The sequence below is a fragment of the Salvelinus alpinus genome, chromosome 25 (genome assembly GCF_045679555.1).
Source record: "Salvelinus alpinus chromosome 25, SLU_Salpinus.1, whole genome shotgun sequence".
Classification (NCBI taxonomy): Eukaryota; Metazoa; Chordata; class Actinopteri; order Salmoniformes; family Salmonidae; genus Salvelinus; species Salvelinus alpinus.
In genome coordinates this window covers 44432792-44447484 of record NC_092110.1, presented here as the reverse complement: position 1 = coordinate 44447484, position 14693 = coordinate 44432792, and the positions used below count along the sequence as shown (strand labels likewise).

At 50.3% G+C, this 14693-nt stretch overlaps 1 protein-coding gene across 1 annotated transcript in view; it reads left to right on the top strand.

The window, feature by feature from the left end:
* The window catches only part of paplna (papilin a, proteoglycan-like sulfated glycoprotein), a 95912-nt gene that overhangs the window by 64452 nt on the left and 16767 nt on the right, over positions 1-14693 (top strand). The window contains exons 13-18 of the mRNA XM_071366904.1: positions 3171-3347; positions 4100-4250; positions 4402-4482; positions 7807-8008; positions 10535-10622; positions 13713-13845. Of these exons, the coding sequence (XP_071223005.1) occupies positions 3171-3347; positions 4100-4250; positions 4402-4482; positions 7807-8008; positions 10535-10622; positions 13713-13845 (832 nt within the window). The remainder of the gene's footprint in view (positions 1-3170; positions 3348-4099; positions 4251-4401; positions 4483-7806; positions 8009-10534; positions 10623-13712; positions 13846-14693) is intronic.

The window sequence follows — 14693 nt, the reverse complement described above, 5'->3', positions numbered from 1 at the left end:
GAAGAGAGAGAGGGGTAGACCTGAGCGTGGTAGGTACTGCAGACAGAAGAGAGAGAGGGGTAGACCAGAGCGTGGTAGGTACTGCAGACAGAAGAGGGGTAGACCTGAGCGTGGTAGGTACTGCAGACAGAAGAGAGAGAGGGGTAGACCAGAGCGTGGTAGGTACTGCAGACAGAAGAGAGAGAGGGGTAGACCAGAGCGTGGTAGGTACTGCAGACAGAAGAGGGGTAGACCTGAGCGTGGTAGGTACTGCAGACAGAAGAGGGGTAGACCTGAGCGTGGTAGGTACTGCAGTCAGAAGAGAGAGAGGGGTAGACCTGAGCGTGGTAGGTACTGCAGACAGAAGAGAGAGAGGGGTAGACCTGAGCGTGGTAGGTACTGCAGTCAGAAGAGGGGTAGACCTGAGTGTGGTAGGTACTGCAGACAGAAGAGAGAGAGAGGGGTAGACCTGAGTGTGGTAGGTACTGCAGACAGAAGAGAGAGAGGGGTAGACCTGAGTGTGGTAGGTACTGCAGTCAGAAGAGAGAGAGGGGTAGACCTGAGCGTGGTAGGTACTGCAGTCAGAAGAGAGAGAGGGGTAGACCTGAGTGTGGTAGGTACTGCAGACAGAAGAGAGAGAGGGGTAGACCTGAGCGTGGTAGGTACTGCAGACAGAAGAGAGAGAGGGGTAGACCTGAGTGTGGTAGGTACTGCAGACAGAAGAGGGGTAGACCTGAGCGCGGTAGGTACTGCAGACAGAAGAGGGGTAGACCTGAGCGTGGTAGGTACTGCAGTCAGAAGAGAGAGAGGGGTAGACCTGAGTGCGGTAGGTACTGCAGTCAGAAGAGAGAGAGGGGTAGACCTGAGCGTGGTAGGTACTGGAGACAGAAGAGAGAGAGGGGTAGACCTGAGTGTGGTAGGTACTGCAGACAGAAGAGAGAGAGAGGGGTAGACCTGAGTGTGGTAGGTACTGCAGACAGAAGAGAGAGAGGGGTAGACCTGAGTGTGGTAGGTACTGCAGTCAGAAGAGAGAGAGGGGTAGACCTGAGTGTGGTAGGTACTGCAGTCAGAAGAGGGGTAGACATGAGCGTGGTAGGTACTGCAGTCAGAAGAGGGGTAGACCTGAGTGTGGTAGGTATTTCAGACAGAAGAGGGGTAAACCTGAGTGTGGTAGGTACTGCAGTCAGCAAGAGAGAGAGGGGTAGACCTGAGCGTGGTAGGTACTGCAGACAGAAGAGAGAGAGGGGTAGACCTGAGTGTGGTAGGTACTGCAGATCAGAAGAGAGAGAGAGGGGTAGACCTGAGTGTGGTAGGTACTGCAGACAGAAGAGGGGTAGACATGAGCGTGGTAGGTACTGCAGTCAGAAGAGGGGTAGACCTGAGTGTGGTAGGTACTGCAGACAGAAGAGAGAGAGGGGTAGACCTGAGCGTGGTAGGTACTGCAGACAGAAGAGAGAGAGGGGTAGACCTGAGTGTGGTAGGTACTGCAGACAGAAGAGAGAGAGGGGTAGACCTGAGTGTGGTAGGTACTGCAGACAGAAGAGGGGTAGACCTGAGCGTGGTAGGTACTGCAGACAGAAGAGAGAGAGGGGTAGACCTGAGCGTGGTAGGTACTGCAGACAGAAGAGAGAGAGGGGTAGACCTGAGCGTGGTAGGTACTGCAGACAGAAGAGAGAGAGGGGTAGACCTGAGCGTGGTAGGTACTGCAGTCAGAAGAGAGAGAGGGGTAGACCTGAGTGTGGTAGGTACTGCAGACAGAAGAGAGAGAGGGGTAGACCTGAGCGTGGTAGGTACTGCAGTCAGAAGAGGGGTAGACCTGAGTGTGGTAGGTACTGCAGTCAGAAGAGAGAGATGGGTAGACCAGAGCGTGGTAGGTACTGCAGTCAGAAGAGGGGTAGACCTGAGCGTGGTAGGTACTGCAGTCAGAAGAGAGAGAGGGGTAGACCTGAGTGTGGTAGGTACTGCAGTCAGAAGAGAGAGATGGGTAGACCTGAGCGTGGTAGGTACTGCAGTCAGAAGAGGGGTAGACCTGAGTGTGGTAGGTACTGCAGACAGAAGAGAGAGAGGGGTAGACCTGAGTGTGGTAGGTACTGCAGACAGAAGAGAGAGAGGGGTAGACATGAGCGTGGTAGGTACTGCAGTCAGAAGAGGGGTAGACCTGAGTGTGGTAGGTACTGCAGACAGAAGAGAGAGAGGGGTAGACCTGAGTGTGGTAGGTACTGCAGACAGAAGAGAGAGAGAGGGTAGACCTGAGCGTGGTAGGTACTGCAGACAGAAGAGAGAGAGGGGTAGACCTGAGCGTGGTAGGTACTGCAGACAGAACAGGGGTAGACCTGAGCATGGTAGGTACTGCAGTCAGAAGAGAGAGAGGGGTAGACCTGAGCATGGTAGGTACTGCAGACAGAACAGGGGTGGACCTGAGGTGCCAACTCTCCTTCCCCTTGGCCCTAACCCAGCGTTGCCCAAAATCGGTTTTTGGTTTTTGCCCTAACACTACACAGCTGATTAAAAGAATCAAAGCTTGATGAAGAGTTGATTATTTGAATCAGCTGTCTAGTGGTAAGGCAAAAACAACTAAATGTGAACCCTTCGGGGTCCCCAGGACCGGGTTTGGGAAACGCTGCCCCAACCTTTATGATGTTTGTAGATTTGTAAGGTGGAAGCTCCACCCCTACACTCCAACGTGTCACGTCAGATGGCATCACTCCGACACAACGCTCGACCCTCAACCGATCTGTCTTGTACGACGTGGAATTTAGATTTTGCTCATCCGCATAACGCTAGTTCCTAATTCTGAAAATCACTCCGCTCTCGGGCAACTATGACGCACTGGTTACTACGGGAAATCATGCTCTTGCTAGTAGCCTCCTGGTGTAAGGTTATTGGACTGGTCAAACGGTAGCTAGCTAGTTGGCCAGCTTGTTGCTGAAGTTGTAAGGCGCCAAAGTTGTGGGACTGTTCTCAGAAATCTGCACGTATCTGACTCTGACAGTTGGCACTGTGCCTCGCTACTTTGGAACATTTGGCCGACGCGATAACGTGAGATAACTCACTGCTTCATACCTATTATCCAGATGTAGAAACAGGATGAGAACCTAGTTTTATTTCTGGAGTAGTGATCAATCCCACTGTATGTTGTGTTCTCTCCACTGCTCGGTTTTACTAGCTACACTGTGTTGTGTTCTCTGCAGTGCTCAGTAACATGTGGGACAGGGGACCAGTCCAGAGAGGTGATGTGTGTCGGAGCAGCATCAGTCCAGCTAGCAGACACGTCCTGCACCGCCTCACTCCGCCCTGTAGCCGCCCAGCCCTGCTCCATGCCCGCGTGCCTACTGGCTGTCAGCTGGCACGTTGGAGACTGGGGACTGGTGAGTGGCACAGACAGACACACACACACACACACACACACACACACAGACACACACACACACACACACACACACACACACACACACACACACACACACACACACACACACACACACACACACACACACACACACACACACTCACACTCACACTCACACTCATTCACTTACTCACTCACTCAAATGAACACTCTCCTCCTCTCCACTTCTCCTCTCCTCCCTCCTCCTCCTCTCCTCCTATCCTCCTCCTCTCTCCTCCTCCTCTCCTCCTCTCCTCCTTTCCACCTCTTCTCCTCTCCACCTCTCCTCCTCCTCTCTCCTCCACCTCTCCCCCTCTCTCCTCCTCTCTCCTCCTCCTCTCCTCCTCTCCTCCTCCTCTCTCCTCCACCTCTCCTCCTCTCTCCTCCACCTCTCCACCTCTCCTCCTCCTCCTCTCCTCCTCTCCTCCTCCTCTCTCCTCCACCTCTCCCCCTCTCTCCTCCTCTCCTCCTCTCTCCTCCACCTCTCCACCTCTCCTCCTCCTCCTCTCCTCCTCTCCTCCTCCTCTCTCCTCCACCTCTCCTCCTCTCCACCTCTCCTCCTCCTCTCTCCTCCACCTCTCCTCCTCTCTCCTCCACCTCTCCTCTTCTCTCCTCCACCTCTCCTCCTCTCTCCTCCTCCTCTCCACCTCTCCTCCTCCTCTCTCCTCCTCCTCTCCTCCTCTCCTCCTCCTCTCTCCTCCTCCTCTCTCCTACTTCCTCTCTCGTCTCCAGTGCTCTAAAAGCTGTGAGTCAGGTCTGCGTGAGCGCCAGGTGATGTGTTCTGACAGAGAGAGGAACCAGTATCCAGTGGAACGTTGTAACTCCAACCCCAAACCCCTCACAGTGGAGACCTGCAACACACAGCCCTGCTACAGCCCACAGGGTGAGACATGGTGTGTGTGTGTGTGTTTGTGTGTGTGTGTGTGTGTGTGTGCACGTGTGTGTGCTGATTGTCGTCGAAATAGACATGAATCACAACCGTATAATCTACAGAACACATCTGTATTTCCGCGTCTCTTCCTGTTGTTGTCCAGAGGTCCCCAGTATGCAGGATCCCAGAGGACAAGGCAACAAACAGCGCGGCTCCATTCCTGACGTCCCCGATCACGCTACAGGTTTGTTCCTGACTCCATCTGTCTTTCCAAGGCAACTTGCCCTTGACTTTCATACAGGTACACAATATATATACAAAAGTATGTGGACACCCATTCAAATGAGTGGATTCTGCTATTTCAGCCACACCCGTTGCAGACTGGTGTGTAAAATCGAGAACACTGCCATGCAATCTCCATAGACAAACGTTTGCAGTAGAATGGCCTGACTGAAGAAGAGCTAGGTGACGAAGGCAGCGTCATAGGATGCCACCTTTCCAACAAGTCAGTTCGTAAAATTCCTTCCCTGCTAGAGCTTCCCCGGTCAACTGTAAGTGCTGTTATTGTGAAGTGGAAACGTCTAGGAGCAACAACGGCTCAGCCGTGAAGTGGTAGGCCACACAAGCTCACAGAACGGGACCGGCGAGTGCTGAAACACTTTGGGCGTAGACATCGTCTGTCCTCGGTTGCAACACTCACTACCGAGTTCCAAACTGCCTCTGGAAGCAACGTCAGCACAAGAACTGTTCGTCGGGAGCTTAATGAAATGGGTTTCCATGGCCGAGCAGCCGCACACAAGCATAAGATCACCATGCGCAATGCCAAGCGTCGGCTGGAGTTGTGTAAAGCTCGCCGCCATTGGACTCTGGAGCTGTTGAAACGTGTTCTCTGGAGTGATGAATCATGCTTCACCATCTGACAGTACGACGGATGAATCTGGGTTTGGAGGATGCCAGGAGAACGCTACATGCCCAATTCATAGTGTCAACTGTAAAGTTTGGTGGAGGAGGAATAATGTCCTGTGGCTGTTATTCGTAATTTGGGCTAGGCCCCTTAGTTCTAGTGAAGGGAAATCTTAACGCTACAGCATACAATGACATTCTAGACAATTCTGGGCCATTCTGGCTCAGACGAGGTTTGCTTGTCCAAGGCTGACTTCCTTCTTTTACTCTGCTGTTTCTCTCCCTCTCTCCCCTGTCACTGTCTCCAACAGACCGGTGCCCCCACCCCCCTGTCCTAATTATCCTGTTCTGATTGACATGTTTTCGGGGGTCCGTAGGATTGGGCAGTCTGATTAAAATATTTGGAGGCACTGGAGTGTGTGAGTGAGTGCTGGCCTGGACAGTGACTCTGTCTGTCCTGTTCTGCCTGAACTTGTGTGTGTGTGGTCTACCTGGTGGTGGTGCAGATGGGCAGGCTGGATGGAGCTGTGGTGTCTGTCCTACTGTGGTGTCTGTCCTACTGTGGTGTCTGTCCTACTGTGGTGTGTGTCCTACTGTGGTGTCTGTCCTACTGTGGTGTCTGTCCTACTGTGGTGTCTGTCCTACTGTGTTGTATGTCCTACTGTGGTGTATGTCCTACTGTGGTGTATGTCCTACTGTGGTGTATGTCCTACTGTGGTGTATGTCCTAGTCCTACTGTGGTGTCTGTCCTACTGTGGTGTCTGTCCTACTGTGGTGTCTGTCCTACTGTGTTGTATGTCCTACTGTGGTGTATGTCCTACTGTGGTGTATGTCCTACTGTGGTGTATGTCCTACTGTGGTGTCTGTCCTACTGTGGTGTATGTCCTACTGTGTTGTCTGTCCTACTGTGGTGTCTGTCCTACTGTGGTGTATGTCCTACTGTGGTGTATGTCCTACTGTGGTGTATGTCCTACTGTGGTGTCTGTCCTACTGTGGTGTATGTCCTACTGTGGTGTCTGTCCTACTGTGGTGTATGTCCTACTGTGGTGTCTGTCCTACTGTGGTGTCTGTCCTACTGTGGTGTATGTCCTACTGTGGTGTCTGTCCTACTGTGGTGTCTGTCCTACTGTGGTGTATGTCCTACTGTGGTGTATGTCCTACTGTGGTGTCTGTCCTACTGTGGTGTATGTCCTACTGTGGTGTCTGTCCTACTGTGGTGTATGTCCTACTGTGGTGTATGTCCTACTGTGGTGTATGTCCTAGTCCTACTGTGGTGTATGTCCTAGTCCTACTAACCTCTCTCTACCCTAGATTGAGTTACAGAACCTCTCTCTACAGAACCTCACTCTACCCTGGGTTGAGTTGTATATACAGAACTTCTCTCTACCCTGGGTTGAGTTACAGAACCTCTCTCTACCCTGGGTTGAGTTACAGAACCTCACTCTACCCTGGGTTGAGTTACAGAACCTCTCTCTACCCTAGATTGAGTTACAGAACCTCTCTCTACCCTGGGTTGAGTTACAGAACCTCTCTCTACCCTGGGTTGAGTTACAGAACCTCTCTCTAACCTGGGTTGAGTTACAGAACCTCACTCAAACCTGGGTTGAGTTGTATATACAGAACCTCTCTCTACCCTGTGTTGAGTTGTTCATACGAAACCTGTCTCTACCCTGGGTTGAGTTGTATATACAGAACCTCACTCTACCCTGGGTTGAGTTACAGAACCTCTCTCTACCCTGGGTTGAGTTACAGAACCTCTCTCTACCCTGGGTTGAGTTACAGAACCTCTCTCTACCCTGGGTTGAGTTACAGAACCTCTCTCTACCCTGGGTTGAGTTACAGAATCTCTCTCTAACCTGGGTTGAGTTACAGAACCTCTTGCTAGCCTGGGTTGAGTTACAGAACCTCTCGCTAGCCTGGGTTGAGTTACAGAAGCTCTCGCTAGCCTGGTTTGAGTTACAGAACCTCTCTCTACCCTGGGTTGAGTTGTATATACAGAACCTCTCTCTACCCTGGGTTGAGTTGTATATACAGAACCTCACTCTACCATGGGTTGAGTTACAGAACCTCTCTCTACCCTGGGTTGAGTTACAGAACCTCTTGCTAGCCTGGGTTGAGTTACAGAACCTCTTGCTAGCCTGGGTTGAGTTGTATATACAGAACCTCACTCTACCCTGGGTTGAGATGTGGCTTTTGTGGAGCGATGGGTAACGATGCTTCGTGGGTGTCAGTTGTTGATGTGTGCAGAGGGTCCCTGGTTCGCGCCCGTGTCGGGGCGAGGGGACGACGTAAAGTTATACTGTTACATTGGTAATGTAACACGAACCTCTCTCTACCCTCTCTACCATGGGTTGAGTTACAGAACCTCTCTCTACCCTGGGTTGAGTTACAGAATCTCTCTCTAACCTGGGTTGAGTTACAGAACCTCTTGCTAGCCTGGGTTGAGTTACAGAACCTCTCGCTAGCCTGGGTTGAGTTACAGAAGCTCTCGCTAGCCTGGTTTGAGTTACAGAACCTCTCTCTACCCTGGGTTGAGTTGTATATACAGAACCTCTCTCTACCCTGGGTTGAGTTACAGAACCTCTCGCTAGCCTGGTTTGAGTTGTATATACAGAACCTGTCTCTACCGTTGCCCCTATGTAATTACTATGCTTGTCTCCCTCAGTCCTCAGACCAGACTCTGCTGACCACCTGACCAACACAGTGTACCATGCTCACAGCTCCGGGCCGGCCCAACACTGTAGCCGGTCCTACTACGGTTGCTGTCCAGATGGAGTGATGGCTGCTGGGGGGGCAGGGGGTCTGGGCTGTCCACGGGGATCCAGCCATCCTCCCAGCCCTGAGCAGGCTGTCTGTACCACCACCAGGTAGACCACACAACACACGCACGCACGCACGCACGCACGCGCACACACACACACACACACACACACACACACACACACACACACACACACACACACACACACACACACACACCACACACACACACACACACACACACCACACACACACACACACACACACACACATACACACACACACACACACACACACACACAGCTCCATCCTGCCTGTCTTCATCCAGGTTGTCAGTATGGGGCTAGCAGGGTTTACCATATAACTCTACAGGTATGTAGGTCACAGATTGACCTTCTGTGGTCAGTTTGTAGTCTGGGCTGTTCTTGGGAACGGTCCCCTTGTTCAAACGTTCTCTTTCTCATTCCCTGACTGTCTGTCTGACTAAATGTCTCTCTCTCTCTCTCTCTCTCTCTCTCTCTCTCTCTCTCTCTCTCTCTCTCTCTCTCTCTCTCTCTCTCTCTCTCTCTCTCTCTCTCTCTCTCTCTCTCCCTCCCTCCCTCCCTCCCTCCCTCCCTCTCTCTCTCTCTCTCTCTCTCTCTCTCTCTCTCTCTCTCTCTCTCTCTCTCTCTCTCTCTCTCCCTCTCTCTCTCTCCCCCTCTCTCTCTCTCTCTCTCTCTCTCTCTCTCTCCCTCTCCCCCTCTCTCTCTCTCTCCCCCTCTCTCTCTCTCTCTCTCTCTCTCTCTGCTCTCTTTCTCTCTCTGCTCTCTGTCTCTCTCTGTCTCTCTCTCTCTCTCTCTCTCTCTCTCTCTCTCTCTCTCTCTCTCTCTCTCTCTCCCCTCTCTCTCTCTCTCTCTCTCTCTCTCTCTCTCTCTCTCTCTCTGCTCTCTTTCTCTCTCTGCTCTCTGTCTCTCTCTGTCTCTCTCTCTGTAGGTCTATAGGTGACAGACATGGGGTGGCCTCTATTTCTCTATGGGGTTTACCATGTAGGTCTATAGGTGACAGACATGGGGTGGGCCTCTATTTCTCTATGGGGTTTACCATGTAGGTCTATAGGTGACAGACATGGGGTGGCCTCTATTTCTCTATGGGGGGTTTACCATGTAGGTCTATAGGTGACAGACATGGGGTGGCCTCTATTTCTCTATGGGGTTTACCATGTAGGTCTATAGGTGACAGACATGGGGTGGGCCTCTATTTCTCTATGGGGTTTACCATGTCGGTCTATAGGTGACAGACATGGGGTGGGCCTCTATTTCTCTATGGGGTTTACCATGTAGGTCTATAGGTGACAGACATGGGGTGGGCCTCTATTTCTCTATGGGGGGTTTACCATGTCGGTCTATAGGTGACAGACATGGGGTGGCCTCTATTTCTCTATGGGGGGTTTACCATGTCGGTCTATAGGTGACAGACATGGGGTGGGCCTCTATTTCTCTATGGGGGGTTTACCATGTCGGTCTATAGGTGACAGACATGGGGTGGCCTCTATTTCTCTATGGGGGGTTTACCATGTCGGTCTATAGGTGACAGACATGGGATGGGCCTCTATTTCTCTATGGGGGGTTTACCATGTCGGTCTATAGGTGACAGACATGGGATGGGCCTCTATTTCTCTATGGGGGGTTTACCATGTCGGTCTATAGGTGACAGACATGGGATGGGCCTCTATTTCTCTATGGGGTTTACCATGTCGGTCTATAGGTGACAGACATGGGGTGGGCCTCTATTTCTCTATGGGGGGTTTACCATGTCGGTCTATAGGTGACAGACATGGGGTGGGCCTCTATTTCTCTATGGGGTTTACCATGTCGGTCTATAGGTGACAGACATGGGGTGGGCCTCTATTTCTCTATGGGGGGTTTACCATGTCGGTCTATAGGTGACAGACATGGGATGGGCCTCTATTTCTCTATGGGGTTTACCATGTAGGTCTATAGGTGACAGACCAGTGGCATTTTCTATGGTAACTTTATTGTCTCTCTGTTGACAGTGCTCTGTCTGTTCTCTGCTCAAACCTCCAACATGCAATGTTCCCACTGTCTCCATCTCTCTCTCTCTGTCTGTCTGTCTGTCTGTCTGTCTGTCTGTCTGTCTGTCTGTCTGTCTGTCTGTCTGTCTGTCTGTCTGTCTGTCTGTCTGTCTGTCTGTCTGTCTGTCTGTCTGTCTGTCTGTCTGTCTGTCTGTCTCCATCTCTGTCTGTCTGTCTGTCTGTCTGTCTGTCTGTCTGTCTGTCTGTCTGTCTGTCTGTCTGTCTGTCTGTCTGTCTGTCTGTCTGTCTCCATCTCTGTCTGTCTGTCTGTCTGTCTGTCTCCATCTCCGTCTGTCTGTCTGTCTGTCTGTCTGTCTGTCTGTCTGTCTGTCTGTCTGTCTGTCTGTCTGTCTGTCTGTCTGTCTGTCTGTCTCCATCTCTGTCTGTCTGTCTGTCTGTCTCCATCTCTGTCTGTCTGTCTGTCTGTCTGTCTGTCTCCATCTCTGTCTGTCTGTCTGTCTGTCTGTCTGTCTGTCTGTCTGTCTGTCTGTCTGTCTGTCTGTCTGTCTGTCTGTCTGTCTGTCTGTCTGTCTGTCTGTCTGTCTGTCTGTCTGTCTGTCAGGTATGGGTGTTGCAGGGATGGTGTGTCTGCAGCACAGGGACTCAACAAGGAGGGTTGTCTGGAACATGTCCCTCCTGCCCAGCCCACGGTAAGACCTGAGAGAGGTGTTATAGGGAGAGACAGAGATAGAGAGACGTTTTATAGAGAGAGAGTGAGTAAAGTGTTATATATACAGTTGAAGTCAGAAGTTTACATACATCTTAGCCAAATACATTTAAACTCAGTTTTTCACAATTCCTGACATTTAATCAGAGTAATAATTCCCTGTCTTAGGTCAGTTAGGATCACCACTTTATTTTAAGAATGTGAAATGTCAGAATAATAGTAGAGAGAATTATTTATTTCAGCTTTTATTTCTTTCATCACATTCCCAGAGGGTCAGAAGTTTACATACACTCAATTAGTATTTGGTAGCATTGCCTTTAAATTGTATAACTTGGGTCAAACGTTTCGGGTAGCTTGGGGTCATTGTCCATTTGGAAGACCCATTTGCGACCAAGCTTTAACTTCCTGACTGATGTCTTGAGATGTTGCTTCAATAGATCCACCTAATTTTCCTACCTCATGATGCCATCTATTTTGTGAAGTGCACCAGTCCCTCCTGCAGCAAAGCACCCCCACAACATGATGCTGCCACCCCCGTGCTTCACGGTTGGGATGGTGTTCTTTGGCTTGCAAGCCTCCCCCTTTTCCCTCCAAACATAACGATGGTCATTATGGCCAAACAGTTCTATTTATGTTTCATCAGACCAGAGGACATTTCTCCAAAAAGTACAATATTTGTCCCCATGTGCAGTTGCAAACCGTAGTCTGGCTTTTTTATGGCGGTTTGGAGCAGTGGCTTCTTCCTTGCTGAGCTGCCTTTCAGGTTATGTCGATATAGGACTCGTTTTACTGTGAATGTAGATACTTTTGTACCTGTTTCCTCCAGCATCTTCACAAGGTCCTTTGCTGTTGTTCTGGGATTGATTTGCACTTTTCGCACCAAAGTACGTTCATCTCTAGGAGACAGAACGCGTCTCCTTCCTGAGCAGTATGACGGCTGCGTGGTCCCATGGTGTTTATACTTGCGTACTATTGTTTGTACAGATGAACGTGGTACCTTCAGGCATTTGGAAATTGCTCCCAAGGATGAACTAGACTTGTGGAGGTCTGCAATTTTTTTCTGAGGCTGATATCTTTTGATTTTCCCATGATGTCAAGCAAAGAGGCACTGAGTTTGAAGGCAGGCCTTGAAATAGATCCACAGGTACACCTCCAATATGCTCAAATGATGTCAATTAGCCTATCAGAAGTTTCTAAAGCCACAACATAATTTTCTGGAATTTTCCAAGCTGTTTAAAGGCACAGTCAACTGAGTTTATGTAAACGTCTGACCCACTGGAATTGTGATACAGTGAATTAAAAGTGAAATAATCTGTCTGTAAACAATTGTTGGAAAAATGACTTGTGTCATGCACAAAGTAGATGTCCTAACTGACTTGCCAAAACTATAGTTTGTAAACAAGACATTTGTGGAGGGGTTGAAAAATTTGTTTTAATGACTCCAACCTGAGTGTATGTAAACTTCCGACTTCCACTGTATATATATACTGTATATATAGGGAGAGAGAGAAGTGTTATGGAGAGAGAGAAGTGTTATGGAGAGAGAGAAGTGTTATGGAGAGAGAGAAGTGTTATAGAGAGAGAGAAGTGTTATGGAGAGAGAGAAGTGTTATGGAGAGAGAGAAGTGTTATGGAGAGAGAGAAGTGTTATGGAGAGAGAGAAGTGTTATGGAGAGAGAGAGGTGTTATGGAGAGAGAGAAGTGTTATGGAGAGAGAGAAGTGTTATGGAGAGAGAGAAGTGTTATGGAGAGAGAGAAGGGTTATGGAGAGAGAGAAGTGTTATGGAGAGAGAGAAGTGTTATGGAGAGAGAGAAGGGTTATGGAGAGAGAGAAGTGTTATGGAGAGAGAGAAGTGTTATGGAGAGAGAGAGGTGTTATGGAGAGAGAGAGGTGTTATGGAGAGAGAGAAGTGTTATGGAGAGAGAGAAGTGTTATGGAGAGAGAGAAGGGTTATGGAGAGAGAAGTGTTATGGAGAGAGAGAAGTGTTATGGAGAGAGAGGAGTGTTATGGAGAGAGAGAAGTGTTATGGAGAGAGAGAGAGATACAGTTGAAGTCTGAAGTTTACATACACTTTCCACTGTTATATTATTGGCTATGTACGGTGTTGTAACAACGTGTAAATAGTTCATGTACTAAAGGGAAGATAATTAAACAGATACATGTAGGTTGTGTTTACAATGTTGTTTGTTCTCCACTGATTTCCCTTTTGTCATGGCAACGGGCCACACATCTTGCTGCTGTGACGGCAGTCTGCAGTATTTCACCTAGTAGATATGGGAGTTTATCAATGTTTGATTTGTTTTCAAATTCTTTGTGGGGACTGTCATCTGAGGGAAATATGTGTCTCTAATATGGTCATACATTTGGCAGGAGGTTAGGGAGTGCAGTTCAGTGAGTCCGTACATAGTCAAGGCTTTGCTTAAGTTTGGGTCAGTCACAGTAGTCAGGTGTTCTGCCACCGTGTACTCTCTGTTTAGGATCCAGATAGCATTCTAGTTTGCTCTGTTATTTGGGCTGATTCTTTCCAGTGTGTCAAAAAGTTATATTTTTGCTTTGATCAGAATTTGGTTGGGTCTAATTGGGTTTCTGTTCTGGGGCTCTGTGGGGTCTCTCTCTCTCTCTCTGCTTCTCTCTCTCTCTCTGTCTCTCTCTCTGTCTCTCTCTCTCTCTCTCTGCTTCTCTCTCTCTCTCTCTGTCTCTCTCTCTGTCTCTCTCTCTGTCTCTCTCTCTGTCTCTCTCTCTCTCTCTCCTCTGTGTCTCTCTGTCTCTCTCTCTGTCTCTCTGTCTCTCTCTCTGTGTCTCTCTGCTTCTCTCTCTCTCTCTCTGTCTCTCTCTCTGTCTCTCTCTCTCTCTCTCTGCTTCTCTCTCTCTCTCTCTGTCTCTCTCTCTGTCTCTCTCTCTGTCTCTCTCTCTCTCTCTCCTCTGTGTCTCTCTGTCTCTCTCTCTGTCTCTCTGTGTCTCTCTGTCTCTCTCTCTCTCTCTCTCTCTCTCTCTCTCTCTCTCTCTCTCTCTCTCTCTCTCTCTCTCTCTCTCTCTCTCTCTCTCTCTCTCTCTCTCTCTCTCTCTCTCAGGCTCCTCCTGCTCCCCTCCTACCAGCTGAAAACAGTATCCAGTGTCGTCTGACCACGTACGGCTGCTGTTTCGACCGCATGTCAGCCGCCGCAGGTCCCGATGGAGAGGGCTGCCCCACTCCCCCCGACAATGGTAGGACAGGGAAGGGGGGGGAGGGAAGGGGTGGGGTGGGGGGTGGTGGGGGAGGAGGGGTGAGGAGGGGGAGCTGGGCGGGAGGAAGAGAGGGGAACCGATGGAGAGGGCTGCCCCACTCCCCCCGACAATGGTAGGACAGGGAAGGGGGAGGGGGGGGGGAGGAGGGGGAGCTGGGCGGGAGGAAGAGAGGGGAACCGATGGAGAGGGCTGCCCCACTCCCCCCGACAATGGTAGGACAGGGAAGGGGGAGGAGGGGGAGCTGGGCGGGAGGAAGAGAGGGTAACCGATGGAGAGGGCTGCCCCACTCCCCCCGACAATGGTAGGACAGGGAAGGGGGAGGAGGGGTGAGGAGGGGGAGCTGGGCGGGAGGAAGAGAGGGGAACCGATGGAGAGGGCTGCCCCACTCCCCCCGACAATGGTAGGACAGGGAAGGGGGAGGAGGGGGGAGGAGGGGGAGCTGGGCGGGAGGAAGAGAGGGGAACCGATGGAGAGGGGGGAGAAAGTGATGTGTGAGGTGGACTGAAAAAGAGAGGAAGGAGATTTACTTCATGACTGTATTGTTGAGATGGGAGACAGGATTGAGGAATGCTGATATAAAAAGGGCAGGAAGTTAATGTTATAGGTGAACATTTATTGTTTTTGTGTTCTATTGTGTTTTGTTGCGTGGTATTGTAGCTACCTTAACACAATACCTAACGACCTCGCCAAGCGGTTTGGATCTCTTGGCGTAACGGCTAAGGTGTTGGGTTGACATTTTCTCGACCCGGGTTCGAGTCCCCGGTCGGAGCTACTCTCCGAATTCGCTACAATATTAAGAGAAGCCTATAAATATCTTCCTGTTTCTC